The sequence below is a fragment of the Oncorhynchus mykiss genome, chromosome 21 (genome assembly GCF_057628025.1).
Source record: "Oncorhynchus mykiss isolate SJ-2025 chromosome 21, ASM5762802v1, whole genome shotgun sequence".
NCBI lineage: Eukaryota > Metazoa > Chordata > Actinopteri > Salmoniformes > Salmonidae > Oncorhynchus > Oncorhynchus mykiss.
In genome coordinates this window covers 23590798-23610717 of record NC_143042.1, presented here as the reverse complement: position 1 = coordinate 23610717, position 19920 = coordinate 23590798, and the positions used below count along the sequence as shown (strand labels likewise).

Here is a 19920-nt window from a genome sequence, read left to right as displayed (position 1 = left end):
AATTGACCCAAACCAGGCACTGTGTGTTCACCAATTTTCTAACTATAGCATGCATTATTTTACAGTGAGAGTCTCACCAGTCCACAGTTGATGGAGATGCCTTCCTTGGCTCTATCCCCAGTAGCTCCTGTCCTCTTTAGTCTCTCCGACCCGGCCAGGTCCACAAAGTGAAACTTAGCCGTCAGCGTCTCAAACTCAGAGTTGATCTCAGAGGAACCGTTGGCCAGGCGGCCGTCTGTCTCATTGGACTCCTGAAGGAGATGGGTATGGTGTATAAAACAAAGAAGAGACTGTGGGGGAAAATACACTTGGTGATTGTGTGTGTAATTTCATGTCTTGGACATGTGTATGGACATTTTGGCTCGAGCATTGATTTAGGCTTATGAGAAATATAACTGGTGGCTTTCGTCTTCCATTATAGCTCTCAATAGCAACACCAGTGGATAGACATATCTGTGTCTGTAGCAGCCTGTATATTGTCCATTTAATCAGCGGAGCAGAGAGAGGAGGGTGACATCATGCCCAGCTGGTGTGTGTGTCCATTGGGATTTATGTGGGGAGATATGCTGTGTGGTGAGCTGTGTCGCTGGCTGGGGTGCTGTGTGGGAGGCTTGGGTAACGCTGCATTTCACAGTCCTCTTGTTTATCAGCTGGGGTGTTTATTGTTTATCTCATAAATACTAGGAAATGAAATGTTATTCATGTGTATTTTCACGATCGGAAACAAACGAGTGGTTGTATGTTACAACAACTCCCAAATAAAATGGTAATGATTATGCAGCTTAATAACCTTTTTATCATGTAATTTCTAAAGAATGACAGTGAAAATAGTACAGCCAGTGAAATAGACTGTGAAAAGTGTATCCTATCCTAGGCTTGGCTCTAGAGAGCTCCAGGCCACTGGTGCAATGCCACGTACGCTGTCGTCTGGAGTGCAGACTCTGACTTGGCACAGGTGGATGGTGAAGATGGCATGGGAGCGCGAGCTCTGGATGTTCATCTGGGTGCTGGCTGTAGTACGGGACAGAGCACCCAGCTTCAGACACTGCATCATCTGTACAGGGAGGGGGAAGGAGGACCAGGGACAGGAAAGGAATGGGAGAGTTTAGTGTTAGTACAGTGTATTCAAGAGAGAAATTCTGTTTGTCACACCCTGATCTGTTTCACCTGTCTTTGTGCTTGTCTCCACCCCCCTACATCTTCGTCATTATCCCCAGTGTATTTATACCTGTGTTCTCTGTTTGTCTGTTGCCAGTTCGTTTTGTTTCGTCAAGAATGCCCGCGGATTTTCCCGTGCTCCTGTCTGTGTCTAGTTCCTGTTTTCTAGCTTTCCCGGTTTTTGACCATTCTGCCTGCCTTGACCCTGAGCTTGCCTGTCATTTTGTACCTTGTCACACCACCCTGGATTACTGACCTCTGCCTGCCCTGACCCTGAGCCTGCCTGCCGTTCTGTACCTTTCAGACTCTACTTTGGACTACTGACCTCTGCCTGCCCTTGACCTGTTGTTAACCTGCCCCCCTGTTTTTGTAATAAACTTTTGTTACTTCGAAACTGTCTGCATATGGGTCTTCTCCTGAGCCTTGACCCAAACACATTCACAGACAGATTTAGGCTCACAGCAATAACATATGTTTAACCAACGACCATAGGTACAGATTGGTGTTCTTCTGCTTTAGATTGTGATTGAGACTAACCTCTGCCTCGGAGGTGACCGTGCGCGTGGTGACTCCCACAGTGTAGATGCCTCCGCTAGCGTCCTCATGAATCTTGATGGTGGACTTCTGTCTCTTCCCATCCATGTCCCGCGTTGATTCAAACAGATCCAACACTTCCTCATTGTACAGCTGGGATAGGAGGGGAAAAAACAAGCCAATGAACCAATACCCCAAATCCAAATAACTGTGCATGGAAAACATCAGTAGTTAAGTCATTTTGGTTATAGAAAGTATACTGCTTTATTAGTTTTTAGAGACATGTACCAGCAAGCGATATCAGATTTGAGTGAGACGCGTAATTCCCTAGTAATTACTCTATGGTGATAAATCATCTGCCTGTAGAGATAAATTAGCTGAACACATCCCATGAGCAGACAGAAGTAGAGTATCCTTCCATCTGCTCCAGGTTGCTACACAGAGTTGCTGCGACCCCTAGCCAGAACCCTTTCCCCTAATACCGCTCTTGTGTTAGCAGCTCTAAGGGAAGGGAACCGGATAGGTTTAAGTAAGCAATAACGAAGGCTCCAACCTAGCCTTCCATGGCCAATGGGCTTCTTTTCAGAGATTTAGAAACCTGCATCTCCAAGCTTCCTCATGTTGTAGAGCTAATGGGAGACTACAGAGAGAGATTGCATTTCTGGTTCAAAAGTGTAACCAGTGGGGATTGAATACGGGTGTCCCGCTCACCAACCCAACGTCTTAACCAAATCACCTCAGCTAAAAAAGCACATAGTACGTTTTGTCCTTTCCGTCACACATACCTCCAGGAACTGTGCGTTGATCTTGAACTCGGGTACAGGCTTGCCCTGCTCTGTGGCGGAGTGCCGTCGTTCCTCAATGCCCCTGAAGAGGTGCTTGACTGCCCGGGGAATGATGCCCAACTCCTCCTCACTGATGTTCACGTCAAACCCTGTGCCCATGGTGTAGGTCTTCCCCGAACCAGTCTAGGGGAGAGGGACAAGAAGGGCGAGGATATGATAGGATCAATAACCAATTATATTGTTTCATTTATTTACTCATTTATCTGACTTGAAACTTATTCAGACAGTCAGTGGGCCTATGCTGCTATTTCATGAATACAGGAAGTTATAAACGGGGAGTGGGGATCAGCTTTTCTTACTCAAATTAAAAAACAGTACAAAACGCCAGAATAGAAGAAAAATAAGCCCTGCCAAAATGACTCTCCTGGACTAAAGCCATTCCTAATATATGTAGCTACGACTGCACAGTGCACACACATTGGGGTTGGGGGCTTGGTTGTCATGGTGACTACCAAAGGAATGCGACGCTAATTCACACGTCACCTGAAAGATACTCTGACAGTAGTGTGTGTGTGTGTGTGTGTGTGTGTGTGTGCCCGTGTGTGTGTGTGTGTGTGTGTGCCCGTGTGTTTTTGTGTGTATTTGTGTAGATGTAATGTGAGTGTGTGTGCATGCATGCGTACATATAAATTGTTGTGTGTGAGTGTGCATGTGTATGCGTTTGCGTGTGCGCGACCCGCTGTACCCCCTGAATGAGAGTCTGACAGGGAGACAACGGGGCTGAGAAGAATGGAGCCGGCAGAGGAGAATGGACAGAGAGATTAAGAGGAGGAGGAGAGGAGTGAAAGGAGAGTTTGGCAGAGCTCCACTATAGAGCTTCAGATCAGAGGAAGAGGTTGTGACAGAAGCAAACGCAAGAAAAAGTGAACAAGTTTGAGAGAGTAAGAGCAAGAAAGGGAAAGGGGGATACCTACTCAGTTGTACAACTGAATGCCTTCCACTGAAAGACAGACAGGCAGAGAGAGAGAGAGAGAGAGAGAGAGAGCAGGGAGAAAGAGAGAGAGAGAGAGATAGTGAAAGAGAGCCTGATAGATAGATATGAACATGTACTGTAGAAAGTCAGTCGCAGGTGTTAATCTATCAAGCCAATAAAAACCCTGAGGTTGGTCCCGTTAGAACATGCCTGCTGTTGCTGAGTCTTCGTGGCCTGTTGGCTTCTCTCTTCCTCTGAAATCAGCTCTATGAAGACGTGGAGCCTAACTGAGAACAGTTTCAAAGCAGTGCTATATAACTCACTGATACACAGTTATAAGGTTGAATAAATGACGATGCTACGGTCAATGTGAGTTTAGCAGAGTTATAGTTTATCCCTCACTGAGTCACAGATAGGGGTTTGATGAATGACGTTGTAATAGCCAGTGTGAGTTTGGTATTGGAAACAAGGTGTGATAACATGTTCTGCTTGCTTACAGTAACAACACTGTTTTTTGAATTCATCCGGCAAGGGACCAGAGACCACAGGACACGTGGTGGATTCCTGGGGGTGGCAGAGCCCATCCCTTTCCTTGGGTGTGTCCAGCACTGAACCGCATTGCGTCTGTAGGCAAATATGGTGCGTGTATGTGTTGGTGTTTTTAATGCGTTTGTGCGCATGTTTGTAAATGTGTGTGTGCATGTGTGTATATGTATGCATTTGTGCATGTACGCCTCTGTGTGTGTGTGTGTGTGTGTGTGTGTGTGTGTGTGTGTGTGTGTGTGCGTGTGCGTGTCATGCAAATATCTGACCTGTCCATAGGCAAAGATGGTAGCGTTGTACCCCTCGAAGCATCCCTCGATGAGTTTCTCAGTGCAGTGTGTGTAGATGATGTCCTGCTGGGAGTCCATGTCAAACACGTAGTCGTAAGTGAACGCCTTGTCTTTACCCAGCATCACCTGGGGCTCGGCGGGCATGCAGAACGTACAGATGTGACATCCCTCGATCTTCTCCCTCGCCAGCTGAGGACGAATCCTGAGAGAGGGTCGAGAGAGATGCCGCGTTACGGTTTGTAACTGTATAAAATGTTAAACATGAATCGATATACAGAAAAGGAGAGGGACGGCGAGAGAGAGAGAGAGAGAGAGAGAGAGAGACAGAGAGAGAGAGAGAGAGAGAGAGAGAGAGAGAGCGAGAGAGAGGAAGCGAGAGTTTATAATGGAGATGTTTTGTGTGCTTGGTTTCCATCTATGCCTTCTTATTTGCTGAAGGCAAAGTTACATTTGAGGCACGGAAAACATTATCACATAACAGTTAGTCATTTCATAACATTCCACCCTTCGGTAGATGTGTCTGATATGTTAATATCTTCACTTCTATAGTGTTATCAGAAGAGACTACACTGTAGTGACTACACCCGACTCAGTACTTATTCTAATGTGTTGACATATTGACTTGTGGTATGCAGAGATGTGGCATGCAGATGGTAGAGAGGCCTTAGCTCCTTGACAAAACCTCAAGGGCAAAGCTTTGATAAGCTGAGTTTGAAAGTTGCATGTCGAGTATGATTCAGGGTTATGGTTGACTTTTAGACATTAAGTTAACCACGATATGCCACGTTTGAGTGCTTTATTGCTTCTATAAAACAGTTAGCTTCATCTGTGCTACATACAGTAGATCTGTTGGTCCAGTTCTTAGTAATACATGTATTATTCACTAATCTGTTTTCCTAGGGGCCTGGAGTGTGTGTGTGTGTGTGTGTGTGTGTGTGTGTGTGTGTGTGTGTGTGTGTGTGTGTGTGTGTGTGTGTGTGTGTGCATACCTGCGTGTTTGTATGTGTGCCTGCGTGCGTGCATACCTACGTGTGTGTGTGTTTGCGTGCCTGCGTATGTGTGTCTGTGTGTGCGATTCCCCTCACGCTGCCAGCACACTCCACCACTCTGCCCCATACAGAGCCCTCAGTGTTCGAGCCTGGGCTCAGAGAAGAGTGGAAGCTGTGGAGCTACATGAGGTAAACAGTCACACCCTGCCTTGCAATTCCCCCATACACGCTGCCCCTGCGCCTGTCTAGCTCATCACAGAACTCACTGGACAAATATCACATGATTTCAACTCAATTCAAATGGGAAATATTCAGAAGACTTGATGGAAGAGTACTGTAAGTAAACGCATTACTTGTTTTAGGCCTGTAATTGTGTTTATAAGGGCAGTATTGTGATTGGAGAGTCACAGCAGAGAGTCAGGCTACAGCACGCACGCACACACACACGCACGCACGCACACACACACACACACACACACGCACACACACACACATACACAGTCAGGCTACAGTGGTGTTCTTGTGCCCCAGTGACATCAGATCCCGGCTATTTAGCATCCTCTCTCTGGGATTACACAGTGAATGAGAAGAGGGGACAAAGCGAGGAAGGGATAGATGAGAGCAGAGGGGGTTGAGAAGAGGGGAAGAGGAGGCTGCATTACCTGTAATGTTACACCTCTAGTACATAATCTGGGTCATAACTTTCTTCTGTATTTGCTACAGAGTATTTCAGTATTTCCACATTTCTGCTGCCTCAACAGGTAGGCTTGTATACTAGTCCATTACTGATCTCTTTGTTCATGTTCCTGCAGAACACCCCGCTGACAGACCTCTGTTTGACACAAGTTTTTGGGGTTTGGGGCGTTAGGGGGAATCCACAGTAATCCCTTTGGCCCACTTCCTAAAACAGGACAGAACCATCACAACAAAGATAATACTCATCACCGCTTACAACACGTTAAGTAACAATAATGCAGAAATACTAAAAGTGAGAATGCTGGGCTGGCTTCCAGCCAAAGATGAGATCAAAGACACTAGATAATACACAGCACTGGTCATGAGATTACATTCAATAGCATTTCATTTGGTGTCAAATGTCCCTACATGAGGAAAGAGAGTGAGTTCAGTGCAGTGTAAATCACATCATTGGTCTGATTGATTGTGATGAGAGCATCCCAGCCAAGGCGGTGAGGCAAGACAAACAGTCAAACACTCCTTCTTGTGTGTGCATGTCTAGGACTCCAGCCTTGCTCTGTGACATCCCCCAGTGTCTTCCATACACAATATCCTGGGAGAATCTCAATTGCATTTCCTTGTTTCCTTGCTTCCTCTCTCCTTGAGGCGAGGAGAGAGAACATGAGGAATCGAGGAAATTAAAGTGAGATTCTCCCAGGATATATGACCAGCTCAAGATTGTTGACAGATTCCTCCTGAATAAGACCAATAAACTTAACTGACCACTGCCACTTCAAAGCTGCTTTCTCAACACCAGAAAGATATTTCAGACCAGAAATTTGTTTAAACAGTATAGGCCTCTAGACCAGAGCCATATAGATCAATGTTTGCCACCGTTCAAAAGTTTGGGGTCACTTAGAAATGTCCTTGTTTTTGAAAGAAAAGCACATTTTTTGTCCATTTAAAATAACATCAAATTGATCAGAAATACAGTGTAGACATTGTTAATGTTGTAAATGACTATTGTAGCTGGAAACGGCAGATTTTTTATGGAATATCTACATAGGCATATAGAGGCCCATTATCAGCAACCATCACTCCTGTGTTCCAATGGCACGTTGTGTAGCTAATCCAAGTCGATCATTTTAAAAGGCTAATTGATCAGTAGAAAACCCTTTTAAAATTATGTTAGCACAGCTGAAAACCGTTGTTCTGATTAAAGAAGCAATAAAACTGGCCTTCTTTAGACTAGTTATTTGGAGCATCAGCATGTGTGGGTTCGATTACAGGCTCAAAATGTCCAGAAACAAATAACTTTCTTCTGAAACTTGTCAGTCTATTCTTGTTCTGAGAAATGAAGGCTATTCCATGCGAGAAATTGCCAAGAAACTGAAGATCTCGTACAGTGCTGTGTACTACTCCCTTCACAGAACAGCACAAACTGGCTCTAACCAGAATAGAAAGAGGAGTGGAAGGCTCCGATGCACAACTGAGCAAGAGGACAAGTACATTAGAGTGTCTAGTTTGAGAAACAGACGCCTCACAAGTCCCTCAACTGGCAGCTTCATTAAATAGTACCCACAAAACACCAGTCTCAACGTCAACAGAGACGAGGCGACTCCGGGATGCTGGCCTTCTAGACAGACTTCCTCTGTCCAGTGTCTGTGTTCTTTTGCCCATCTTAATCTCTTATTTCTATTGGCCAGTCTGAGATATGGGTTTTTCTTTCTAACTCTGCCTAGAAGGCTAACATCCGGGAGTCGCCTCTTCACTGTTGACATTATATATAATGAGAAGTTTATGAGTGTTGAGCACACTTCACAGTGCAGTGTGAGTGAGTAGTGCACTTGTGTACATTACATTTGTCCTCTAGCTGGGATAGTTGACTGACAGGTTTTAAGGCTATGAGTGAAATGAAAACACTGGATCCATCAGGGTGAATAATGGTTGACATATACAGTAGCTGCTCCATACCTTCATGTAGACTTTAGACTTAAAGCACTAATCCACCCTCTAGACTACAGCAGTGTTTTTCAACACTAGTCCTGGTCCAGAGTGGTGTAAATGTTTGTTCTAGCCCAGCTCTGACAAAACGAATCAAGGTAATCAGTGATTAGGTGATAAGTTGAACCAGATGTGTGTTAGTGCTGGCCTGAACCAAAAAATGTATACACCCTTTGAGTCCAACTCCATCCCCAGGACCAGCATAGGACAACACTACACTATTGTGCCAAAAAGTATTAAGTCTTATGTGTTGTTTTCTAGTAATCTAACTCTCCAGTTCCTGTCCCTCTATAGGGGACCCAAAGCCTTTGCCTAACACAGTACAAGGGGACTGACTGACTGAGCAGAGAGCTATTAGCTCTCTGTGATAACGACTGTACATTTACCCTCCATGACAACTCAGTCAACCCCCCGGTCAGGTTAAGCCTCCTTCGGGGAATATAAAATATATGTTGAAAGTATGCAATAATCCGGTTCAGAAGAGGTGGGCTGAAGTTAACTGAGGTGGGATAGGTCGCTTCTGTGAGATGAAAGGCTGACACACACATGGACTGACGCACACACATACACGCAAGCCAACACACACGCGTATGGACACACACCGTAGAGCTCCTGACAGACTCTCCCCATGTGACATGTCCAGTTAGCGTCACGCTGGAGACCTCATTACAGCGATTACAGTGACAGCCAGAGGAGCCATGCACCATGGCGGCGGCACTTGGTAACTCACTAACCCCTCTCAGAATAAAATGGGCAGCGCCAGGCTAGCTCACTATAGCTCAACCCCATTCAGAAGCAGCTGTCCTGGGCCTGAGCCGAGTCTCTCCTATGGACCCAGTACGAATTATCTGGGGCAACCTTGCCTGTCTGTCTCTCTTTGTCGCATTCTCTCTCTGTCCTTCTCTCCCTCTCTCTCCCTCTCATTTTCTCTCTCCCTCCCTCCCTCCCTCCCTCCCTCCCTCCCTCCCTCCCTCCCTCCCTCCCTCCCTCCCTCCCTCCACACAGCTACCACCACCACCATACATTGACCTGGTTCAAAGGGCAGCAAGACGCAGGGCCAGGCGGTAGCACAGTCACATTTCTCGCCAGCATAATCTCCTACTAAACAAACACACTTCAAACAGAATGGCTCTTTTAAAATTTGAAATGTACTGCAGGCCAGAGGCCAGGGTGCACTGGCTGCACCGGGGAAGGCTGGTGACCGTCATAACCAGTGTTCTCTGCTATGGATATGGTTGAGTCTATACAGTATGTGTGTAGATCTCCATGAATAATAACAACTATACTGGTAAGAAAGGTGATTACCTGACCTCAGCCCCTGCCTCCGCCTCAGCCAACCACAATGGTCCCCTGAGAGACCATCACATATCATTTCCCATCTGCAAACCACAGCAGTCACAGCCCTAATCTAATTCTAGAGCTACATGAGTCCAGAGAAGCATCTGGACCCACACTGAAGGGAAACAACCGGTACGATACACAACTAGATTACAGGAAACAATCAATCTTTCACTCATATAGACTTGTTCGGATTCATTTGAGAAGAAAACAGAAAGAAGAGGGAGGATTGCTGCCCTGTGTCCACACATTGCAAAGGGAGGAGAATAGAGTTAGGCAGCTGGCTTTTAAACTCCACTCATATCAGAGGTTAAATTGTGGCCAAGTACCTGGGGAATTCAGGCACTAGGAACAGGGTTTTTAAATGCCCAATGCAGACAGGTTTTTTTTTTATATCAAGAGCAAATCATTTCTGCGTAACAATTAAGTACCTTACTGTATTTAGTTAGGGCTCCCGGGTGGCACAGTAGTCTAAGACACTGCAAGAGGAGTCACTGCAGTACCTGGTTCCAATCCAGGCTGCATCACATCTGTCTGTTATTGGGAGTTCCATAGGGATAAATAAGAATTTGTTCTTAACTAACTTGCCTGGTTAAATAAAATAATATTTTTAATTTGTCTGGGAGAGGTCTCTGTGTTGGGAAGGGAAAACTAAAAACTAGCTGTTGTTGGTGGCAGGTAACCTAGTGGTTAGCGCGCTGGGCCAGTAACCGAAAAGTTGCTGGATCGAATCCCCGAGCTGACGAGATAAAAATCTGTCGTTCTGCCCCTGAACAAGGCAGTTCCCTGGTAGGTGGTCATCATAAATAAAAATGTGTTCTTAACTGACTTGCCTAGTTAAATTGGCAGAGAGGTTTGGAACTCTTGTTGTTATTGGTCTATTCATCAATTTACTGCGTGGTGATGTCTCCATGGAAGGCCAAAACACCATGCAAACCTTCTGATTAGACGTTCCTGTGTAGATTGTATTTTCAACCAGCCACTATCAGTTAAATAACAATGATCCAATTTGATCACACTTTTACAGTGTTAGTTTCATCAGCTTTTGTACAACATGATATACTGTAAACCATAGTAAAACATATTTTGACTGCATTGGGCCTTTAATGAGCGTTGGAACAGACCCTTTACTTCCCGGGTTGTTTTTACCCTGAGACACTGATGCTGTAGAGCAGAGATTAACGAGGGACCGTTCTACACACACACACACACACACACACACACACACACACACACACACACACACACACACACACACACACACACACACACACACACACACACACACACACACACCACACATACACACACACACACACACACACACACATACACACACACACACACACACACACACACACACACACTCTCTCTCTTTTCTCTGGCCCTTCACTGCACCTGAAACTGAGACCAGGGAACTTTAGACACCGGATTTACAGTGAACTTCTGATACACACACACACAAATGCCGATAAATGGTTCTGTTGTTGTGCTGCTTACAACAAGTGTCTCAATCAGTTTTGAAAGGTCCCCTTGAAAGAAGAATGAAAAGCTTCAGCTACGCCCTCTATGACATGGGTTAGAGCAGAACAGGCCTGGGTTAATGGATGCCCAGGGATAGAGGAAGAAGAGAGGGGATGGGGAAGGAAATGGCACTGTAACCCTTTCCTGCAGTCAAATGACCTAGTGGCCTAATGGGTGGAATTGTATTAATATTTTTCATGATTTCATAATTAATAAACATAATTTAAAATCTGGTGTTTCTATGTCAAAAGGTTTTGTTATATTTCAGTTTTCTGTGACGTACTGTACAGTACCAGTCAAAAGTTTGGACACATCTAGTCATTCAAGGTTTTTTCTTTATTTTTACTATTTTCTACATTGTAGAATAAAACTATGAAATATCACATATGGAATCATGTAGTAACCAAAAAAGTGTTATACAAATCTAAATATATTTTATATTTGTGATTCTTCAAAGTAGCCACCCTTTGTCTTGATGACAGCTTTGCACACTCTTGCCATTTTCTCAACCAGCTTCACCTGGAATGCTTTTCCAACAGTTGAAGGAGTTCCCACATATACTGAGCACTTGTTGGCTGCTTTTCCTTCACTCTGCGGTCCAACCATCCCAAACCATCTCAATTGGGTTGAGGTTGGGTGATTGTGTAGGCCAGGTCATCTAATGAAGCACTCCATCACTCTCATTCTTGGTCAAATTGCCCTGACACAGCCTGGAGGTGTGTTGGGTCATTGTCCTGTTGAAAAACAAATGATAGTCCCACTAAGCTCAAACCAGATGGGATGGTGTATCGTTGCATAATGCTGTGGTAGCCATACTGGTAAAGTGTGCCTTGAATTCTATATAAATCACAGACAGTGTCACCAGCAAAGCACCCCCACACCATCACACCTCCTCCCCCATGCTTCACGGTGGGAACTACACATGCAGAGGTCATCCTACTCTGCGTCTCACAAAGACACGGCGGTTGGAACCAAACATCTCAAATTTGGACTCATCAGACCAAAGGACAGATTTCCACCGATCTAATGTCAATTGCTTGTTTCTTTGCAGCAATTCAACCATGAAGGCCTGATTCACGTGTTCTCCTCTGAACACTTGATGTTGAGATGTGTCTGTTACTTGAACTCTGTGACGCATTTATTTGGACTGCAATTTCTGAGGCTGGTAACTCTAATGAACTTATCCTCTGCAGCAGAGGTAACTCTGGGTCTTCCTTTTCTGTGGCAGTCCTCACGAGAGCCAGTTTCATCAAAGCGCTTGATGGTTTTTGCGAGGGCAGTTTTCCGGATTGACTGACCTTCATGTCTTAAAGTAATGATGGAGTGTTGTTTATCTTTGCTTATTTGAGCTGTTCTTGCCATAATATGGATTGGGCTTTTACCAAATAGGTCTATCTTCTATATACCACCCCTACCTTGTCAAAACACAACTGATTTTCTGAAACGCATTAAGAAGGAAAGAAATTCCACAAATGTACTTTTAACAAGGCAAACCTGTTAATTGAAATGCATTCCATGTGACTACCACATGAAGCTGGTTGACAGAATGCCAAGAGTGTGCAAAGCTGTCATCAAGGCAAAGGGTGGCTACTTTAAAGAATCTCAAATATAAAATACATTTTGAATAGTTTAGCACTTTTATGGTTACTACATGACTCCATATGTGATATTTCATACCTTTGATGTCTTCACTATTATTTTACAATGTAGAAAATAGTAAAAATAAAGAAAAACCCTATAATGAGTAGGTGTGTCCAAACTTTTGACTGGTACTGTATATAAAGTGTAATGCAAACTCGGGATGCAAACTCAAAATTTCAACTCTATTTCTGACGTGTTACAGGTGTCTTTTTTTAAAGCCCATAACCATACGTGTGAGGTGCATACTTTTATTTCAAAGTAGACCCTGATTTAGTCCACTGCAGTAAAAGGTTAATAGGAATATTCTTATTGTCATCATCATCATTATCTGACAACATCCACTGATGTCATATGATATGCCTCTGATGGAGATGAGCTGGGGGAGGATGAAGAAATGGGCTGGGTGGAGAAAAAGGCACTTCAATGGGAATATTACTTCCACTGTCATATGACTGACATCATCCACTGTCGTCATATGGAGTGGATTTCATACAAAGTGCTCATGTCCTCATGCTCCAATGTTGTGTGTTTGTTTCAATTATGACATTGTGAAGCAAAACGCAAAAAGGCAACACTGTGTGTTGTGCGTGTGGATGACGATGTCACCTGTCATCATTCACTGTTCATCGGTTGCCTTTTTCAGGACATCAGATGTGATCTCTTTTTGCCTCGACCTTAAGAGGCCCCTGACTCACTGACTGACACATTGTTTAGAGTCTGTCATAATATCAGGGTTGTAATGGTGTAATACGTGCATTAAGCTACGTTTACAGAGCATCACTGTGAGTAATAGCTACAGCAAAAAATAACAGCTGACAACAGCGGTGTCAGTGTTTAATGCTCAGTCTTCAAACTAAGTTATATTCATTCCACTGTACTTGCTTTTAGGAACAGTCTGTCCATTTTTAAGTACTGTACTGGAGATCATGAAGCAAGTCAGTGGATAATTCTCAACGTCAATGCTCTGTGATTAACAGGTAGTAACAGGCTTTTCCCCCCTTAGAGCACAGAAAGACAAACTTTGCAGATTTCAACAACGATCAACTGATGCAAACGATGCATGTAAGCGCCTCCAACCAAATAAACCAAACTACTTTTCCCTAAAACTTCTTCCTAAAATGTCTTCAACAAATGGTCTTTGAATGAACAAATGTCTCTCTTAGTGTCCACACAGGAAAATGATGTCACTTCAGTTACCAAGGCCACTAGTGAAAGTAGGGGAAGATTCAGCCAGAGAATTCTGCAACTCAAGAACCCCCACTTCTCTTCACCTGGCTTAAATCTGTCAAGGCTCTTCTACACGGGCGAGTGATGTCCATTCACAGGGTAACCACACTGGGCGGGGTGGGGTTCACTGACCAGTGGCCACAGCTCTAATGCTTCCTGGGTCAGAGGTCACATTGCAGCTACAGGGAAGAGCAGGAAAAGAGGAGCAGGGGTCCACGCAGTGGCTGTCGATTTCACACTGTCAGTTAGGGGGGGGAAACCAGGACAAGAGACAAAGGACACACACACACATACACACACACCCATCTTCTCTTCCTCAAGCCAAGCACTATGATGAATGACACAAAATAACAGCGATCATATGTGGAAACATTCAGGGCAGTTAAATAGCACTATGCCACAAAGGGAACTCTGTCAAAACACCAGATAAGAGGATGACACTAGCAGACATACAACCTTGTGAGTTGGAGTTATTTCGGATGGGAGAAAACAACCCAAGAATGTTTTGCAATGACACAGCCAAGGGCAATGAGTGATAATTGCAGAAAATAAATTGAGAGACACGTTATTTTCTTCTGGCAATGGGATAACAGTGAGACTCCTAAAACACATTAGTTTATCAATCTGGGCTAAGTTAATGTATCTGACCTCAAGCCAACACAAGCTTATCTTGTGATATTCTGTTGTGCCGTTTTAAGGGCTTGTATTTTGGTCATGTTTGGGTTTAAGGGCATGTTGTGATGATCTTGTTGTGTGTTGTGTGAAAGATAAATATCTTATGTGTGAAACTAAAATAAAACTAATTTTAGAAAGTAAACACTCTGTCCCTCTGGCTAACAGGCATGGGCAATGTTGTAGTACTCGAGTATAAAGGACTTGGACTTGGACTCGGAATCGAACACTAGGGACTTGGGAACTCGACACGGACTCAAGGTTTAGTGACTTGACTACATCACTGGGCTGGCGGTTGAGTGCAGGCAGCTCAGCTGCAAAGTGCCTGTCGACAGAAGAGAGTCAAGAGACCCATCTCTCTATATATAAACAAAGAAGCTGTAGGCGAGGGAACGATACAAGGTGCAACACTGACAGAGACACAAAGAAGTACTCAGTTATCAGTTATGGCCTAAGAGTAAAATACACATAGAGGAGTCTCAGCCAGAAGGATTCAGCTACAACACGTAGCCTTACTTGTATACTGAGAGAAGTGGATGAAATTGAATAGGTACTGTAACTAATGTTATTGTCTCCCGTAGTAAGTAAGGACACGTTGCAATATCACATGACGTGTGCCTGCAGCTGGTTTGCATGTATTTGTATGGCGGTTCGTGCATATGTATCATGAATGTACTGTAAAACCATAACATTTTCCAGTGTCGTGGCAGGAAGTGCACTCTTCTCCTAAAAGTAATTGGCTAAGAGCAGGAGGAGGAGCTGGGCTTTGATTGACACTGAAAAAACAATGGGAGGTGTGGATGTGTCCGAAGAGGGGCATCTTGTGCGTTGGAGTCATAACCACACCTTTTTAAAAAAGGTACCAGGCTTGGACTGAAATTTAGAAGTCGCTGTGGTGCTACAAAAGTTCTTAATTACAAAAAGTGTCTTAACTGCAAGGGGTATAAGTTTTTTTTTGTTTTAATCATGGAGACAGTTTGACTAGTGGGAAGGATTTTACTCTGTGAGGGTTTGGTCCCATTGCACAATAGCGGCTGTTTTGGTGACTTATGCCCCACATGTGAAAATCTGAAACAGAAGCTGCACTCAATATATCACACTAACATAACAAGGCATATCCGTTATAGTGTAAATTCTATTGCTTTCTGAAAGAATTGTCTTCTTTTGACTTTACCTGAAATAGTGTAAAAGGCCTGTCTAGCTTCTAACATGAACAACTTGAAACCTGAAACGAACAACACTGTTTGTTACCACTGTAGCCTAGCTCCAGGCTTGAGGGTATGCATAATTCATTCACTTCAAGGATATTGATGAAACGACCACTTGACTGGCTCCTCCGGGCACACTTTACTTGATCAAACATACTAACACTTACATGGGCCATGTTTATTCCATTTAGACTGAACTCATACGATACTGACCCCAGTGAATAAATACTTCAATATAGTTGTGTCCAGGACAGCTATAGCCTTGTCTGTGTGTTTTAAAAGCGCTGGCCTAAAAACATAAAACAGGTGTAATGAGCACAAAACGAAATTGTGTAAAGCACAGAAAAAGTCGAACCAAAATCTATGTGCCAGTCATTTATGTTCAAGAGCAGCATCGGAAAACATATGCTCATGAGAGTCACTGATCGACTCCGTCGCAGTAATGCACCAATGAATCGGTGAACACAGGACTGTGCACTTCTGGTGCCAAAACATTGAACTTTTACTTGTCGCGCTCATTAACATCACAAGAGCATTAGGATGATAATGGACCATATGAGCCTTGTGCATGAAACTGGGGCTGAAGCATTACGCCTCGCTAACTGACAGCAGTTGGCAAACTGGCACCGGCAGGCTGTGTATCTAACAACAACAAGCTACATTGGTGATCGCTGTGAGTGTGTGTGTGTGTGTGTGTGGTACAAGTCAGTGAAAACCTGTCCGTCAACCTGTCTTAAACATGTACTTAGTTGCTGCTCGACAGTCTCCACCAGCACACAGAAGTAATTACAGTGGGAGGGGATGCAAACTCAAAATTGAATAGTGGGTTGAGGGTTTCTTTATGGATATTACTATAACTCGTCAGGGCTAATGTACAATGTGGTTGCAACGATAGCAGCTTTGATTATGTTGTAAAGTCACGACAAGAATGATTAAGTGGATGCTTGAACTTTTTGTGTCAGCTTGGATGCCAGATACGTACTCATTATGTGCTTTCAAGTCAGTAGGGTTGGATCAAGGCAAGCACATACAGATCTGGCGGCCACCAGGCTGCAAGTGTTACATTATATCAGAAGATGAAATGTCCTATGTAATAGCATTATCCTTGAGACAGGTTGGCAGACAGCAGACAAAGCTGATGTTACCATGCAAGAACTCCTCTGACACAGAGACAGACAGACAATCAGCCTAATGGACCCAAGGCAACAGCAGAAAACAGGCTTAGACCGACACAGGGCTGTCTCTGAAATGACTCTCTAGATCTCAGGAGTGTGTGTAACATTTTGTACTGGAGGTCTGCGTCTGTCTGAGGGTTTCGTGAAAGAAAAAACAGTGCCTATCTATTTATGAGCCACTGTTAACGGCTGTCGTGCCAGTGTGTGTGTGTGAGAGAGACAGGGATAGGTAGAGGGAGAGAGAAAGGAAAAGCGGGCTACAGGCTTAGAGAGGGACTTGGCAAGGATGTGCCAGCGTGTGGGTGCCGTGAGTGGATGTGTACATAATGTGATAAAGTAAGCTTTGGTCTGCTGGGCCGGAGTTCTCAGAATAGCAAAGAGAGCAGTAAGGTGCAGGGTCAGGGAAGGTATCCCTTTACTGTGGGCTTAAGGGATCTGCTTACTGGCCCATACACTGGACACTTGGATTAGTGACAGGTACCAAAGTTTATATCAGGGCCCAGGGGCAGGTGAAGAGGCAATGGTGTGTGGGAGATTTAGAACAAAGACCCAGAGTTTTTCGAACTCAGGGTCCTATATTACATATTATGAACATGTGATTACATGCTATCTGATCATCTATGCGTGTCTTCATTTTCGTGATCACAGTTAGATACAGTAGTTGGCCTTGTTCTGTATAGACTCTCTCCACTGGCTCCTCCATGAGAATAAAGAGTGGGAGCCTGATTGTCGAGGAAACAAAAGACCAAATTAAAGTTGCAAAAGAGAGAGACTAAAAAATAACTGGCAAATGCGTACAGTAATGGCCCCCGACAGAGATGGTCGCCTCGCTTCGCGTTCTTAGGAAACAGTATGCAGTATTTGCGTTTTTTTTATGTATTGTTTGTTACACTGTTACCCCAGGAAATCTTAAGTCTTATTACATACAGCCGGGAAGAACTATTGGGTATAAGGGCAACGTCAATTTACTTGTTAGATTTGCGTGTATAAATAGTTGTTGGGGAATGGTTCGATTACTTGTTAGTTATTAATGTTGGAACTAGAAGCACAAGCATTTCGCTACACTCACATTAATATCTGCTAACCATGTGAATGTGACCAATATAATTTGATTTGATTTATACAAAGCTAGCAAATAATTCATGAGGCATGTGCTTTCTATGCAGATGGATACATGGGCAGGGTTTACACACACTTGTGTCTGTCTGCGATTGTGTTGTGGGGAGCTATTTTAACACAGAGGACAGTCTCTGTACTGCTTATGCTGCCAACAGTTCAGTGGCTATTATGCAGTCATTGCAATTAGTACTTAGTCCTTGCAGTTAAATGCTTTTAAGTGAAATGACAGTATGTCGTTTTTGAAAACTCTAAATGCTGTCTGCCTGAAATGTCTGCAATTAAACAGTCTCTACGGTATCATGTTTATGTAGATGTGCTTGCTGCTAGTATATTGTCTCATGAATATGGCTGCATGTATATGCAGGAGAGAGGCTTGTAAAACCAAGGCCCAGTCCAGACAGAGACTTAGTAAACAGAGTACTGGGTCAAAGTCTGCCTGCAGTAACGAGAGAGCGGTGTAACCAGGTCTTAGTCTGTCTTCCACCGATCCTTCTCACATGACATTACAGGTCTATGACACACACAGACGCAAGCGGTATTGCTTTCTCTTACCATATCCGCCCCTTCTCCCTTCATTCATAAATCCATGTAGTCACTATGTCTGCAGCCAGGACATTGGGAAAAGGTGTACTGTAGCTTAAGCACCAACAAAGGAAACCCATGAAACATTACCTACGAAATTGTGTTGGCCTATATGGGGGGCTGATGGTGACACTTAAAACAAATCGAAGGCCGTGTTGCTTTAGCTGTTTGACATTTGACATGTGTCCTAGAATAAACGCCGGGAGAAACATAGTGTTATTGCTATCCCTAATCCCTACGTAAACGTCGATTGCTTTGCCACATTGTAGTCTACTGTGCGTTATTTTGGAACCAATGCGCAAATGTTCAGGCTATCTACACATTCATGCTAGTACACAGTAACTAGGCCATTATAACAGCCCGTGCTGTGGTTTATCAACACCGGCATTGTCACCATAATAATATAGGTAGGTACATTATCCTGGAGAGGCGTGACCAGGATGACCATTATTTTCCGACAGAACAGAACACCATCCAATGTCACAGGCTTACCTCAACGCGACCCGCACCGAACTTTCGTCCTGTCCACTCATGGTTACGACGTCCGGAGGGTCGTCACTGCTAGGAACAACCACGATATAAACAGCTTGGTTTTCTTTTTATTTAACGGTTTTACAGCATGCAGCTTCGTTACCGATGCGCTTGAGCCACCGCAGCTCACATCCACCTGATACAAATAATTTCAATACGAAGTCAGCATTAGCGTGCTATTTTCTGTGCTTATATCTCGGGCGAGGCGCATTCTGAATAAACGTAGGCTACGATATACGAGGTAACATTTTCAATGACATTGCATTATTCCCGTGTAGAGGCCAGCCTTGCGAGGTGATAGGGACAGAAAAATACACTTGCCCGCTCCTGTGTGTGTGTGACGGGAGGAGTGAAACGTAATCAAGCCACGCCTTCTGAGATGTCCCCTACCAACCTGACAGTGGGAAAATATCAACCCCATTGAATGAGTGAAGAAACATCGTGGCCGCTCTATTTTTAACACCGTTCATTGTAATCATTAAAGTGAATGTATATCGTTTTCTTACGAACGTTAAACGGTTCGGTAAATGGTAACCTTCTCAAGGCCAATTATAGAGGCCAATTGATGGAATATGTTGGATTATTGATGGCCACTAGCTGAGTCTCAAACAATCACACCAGCTTGTTACCTGCAATGCAATTTAAAACGTCCAATGCAGTTAAAAACCGCCGATCTAATTAAAAACGAAGAGCATTAGCATATTGTATGTAGCCATACAGTTTGACATTCCAATCTAACGTGAATATGTTTGTGAAATACCAAATGGTGTAGGCCTAAAAGTTAGTGTTGCAATTACATTACTGATGTACGGGTGTATGGATGGAGAATGGCAGCATCGTGTGGTCATTGTTAAGATTATAAAAGTGCAGTTTGATCCAAATAATTTCCGTCTTTATACACTAGATGGCATCAGATACACGTTACATTGAATGCCCCTGTACTCTGAGGCTG

At 44.0% G+C, this 19920-nt stretch overlaps 1 protein-coding gene across 4 annotated transcripts in view; it reads right to left on the bottom strand.

Annotated features, from left to right (window-relative positions):
* Positions 1-19319, bottom strand: part of LOC110500278 (kinesin-like protein KIF21A) — a 46018-nt gene extending 26699 nt beyond the window's left edge. For all 4 annotated transcript variants that reach the window (XM_090214309.1, XM_090214310.1, XM_021577571.3 and 1 more), the window contains exons 1-6: positions 18930-19319; positions 4263-4485; positions 2478-2660; positions 1696-1845; positions 920-1054; positions 78-251 (exon numbers count right to left, since the gene is read on the bottom strand). In XM_090214309.1, coding sequence (XP_090070435.1) covers positions 78-251; positions 920-1054; positions 1696-1845; positions 2478-2660; positions 4263-4485; positions 18930-18970 — 906 coding nt within the window. In that variant the 5' untranslated portion in view covers positions 18971-19319. The remainder of the gene's footprint in view (positions 1-77; positions 252-919; positions 1055-1695; positions 1846-2477; positions 2661-4262; positions 4486-18929) is intronic.
* Positions 19320-19920: the final 601 nt, after the last annotated feature.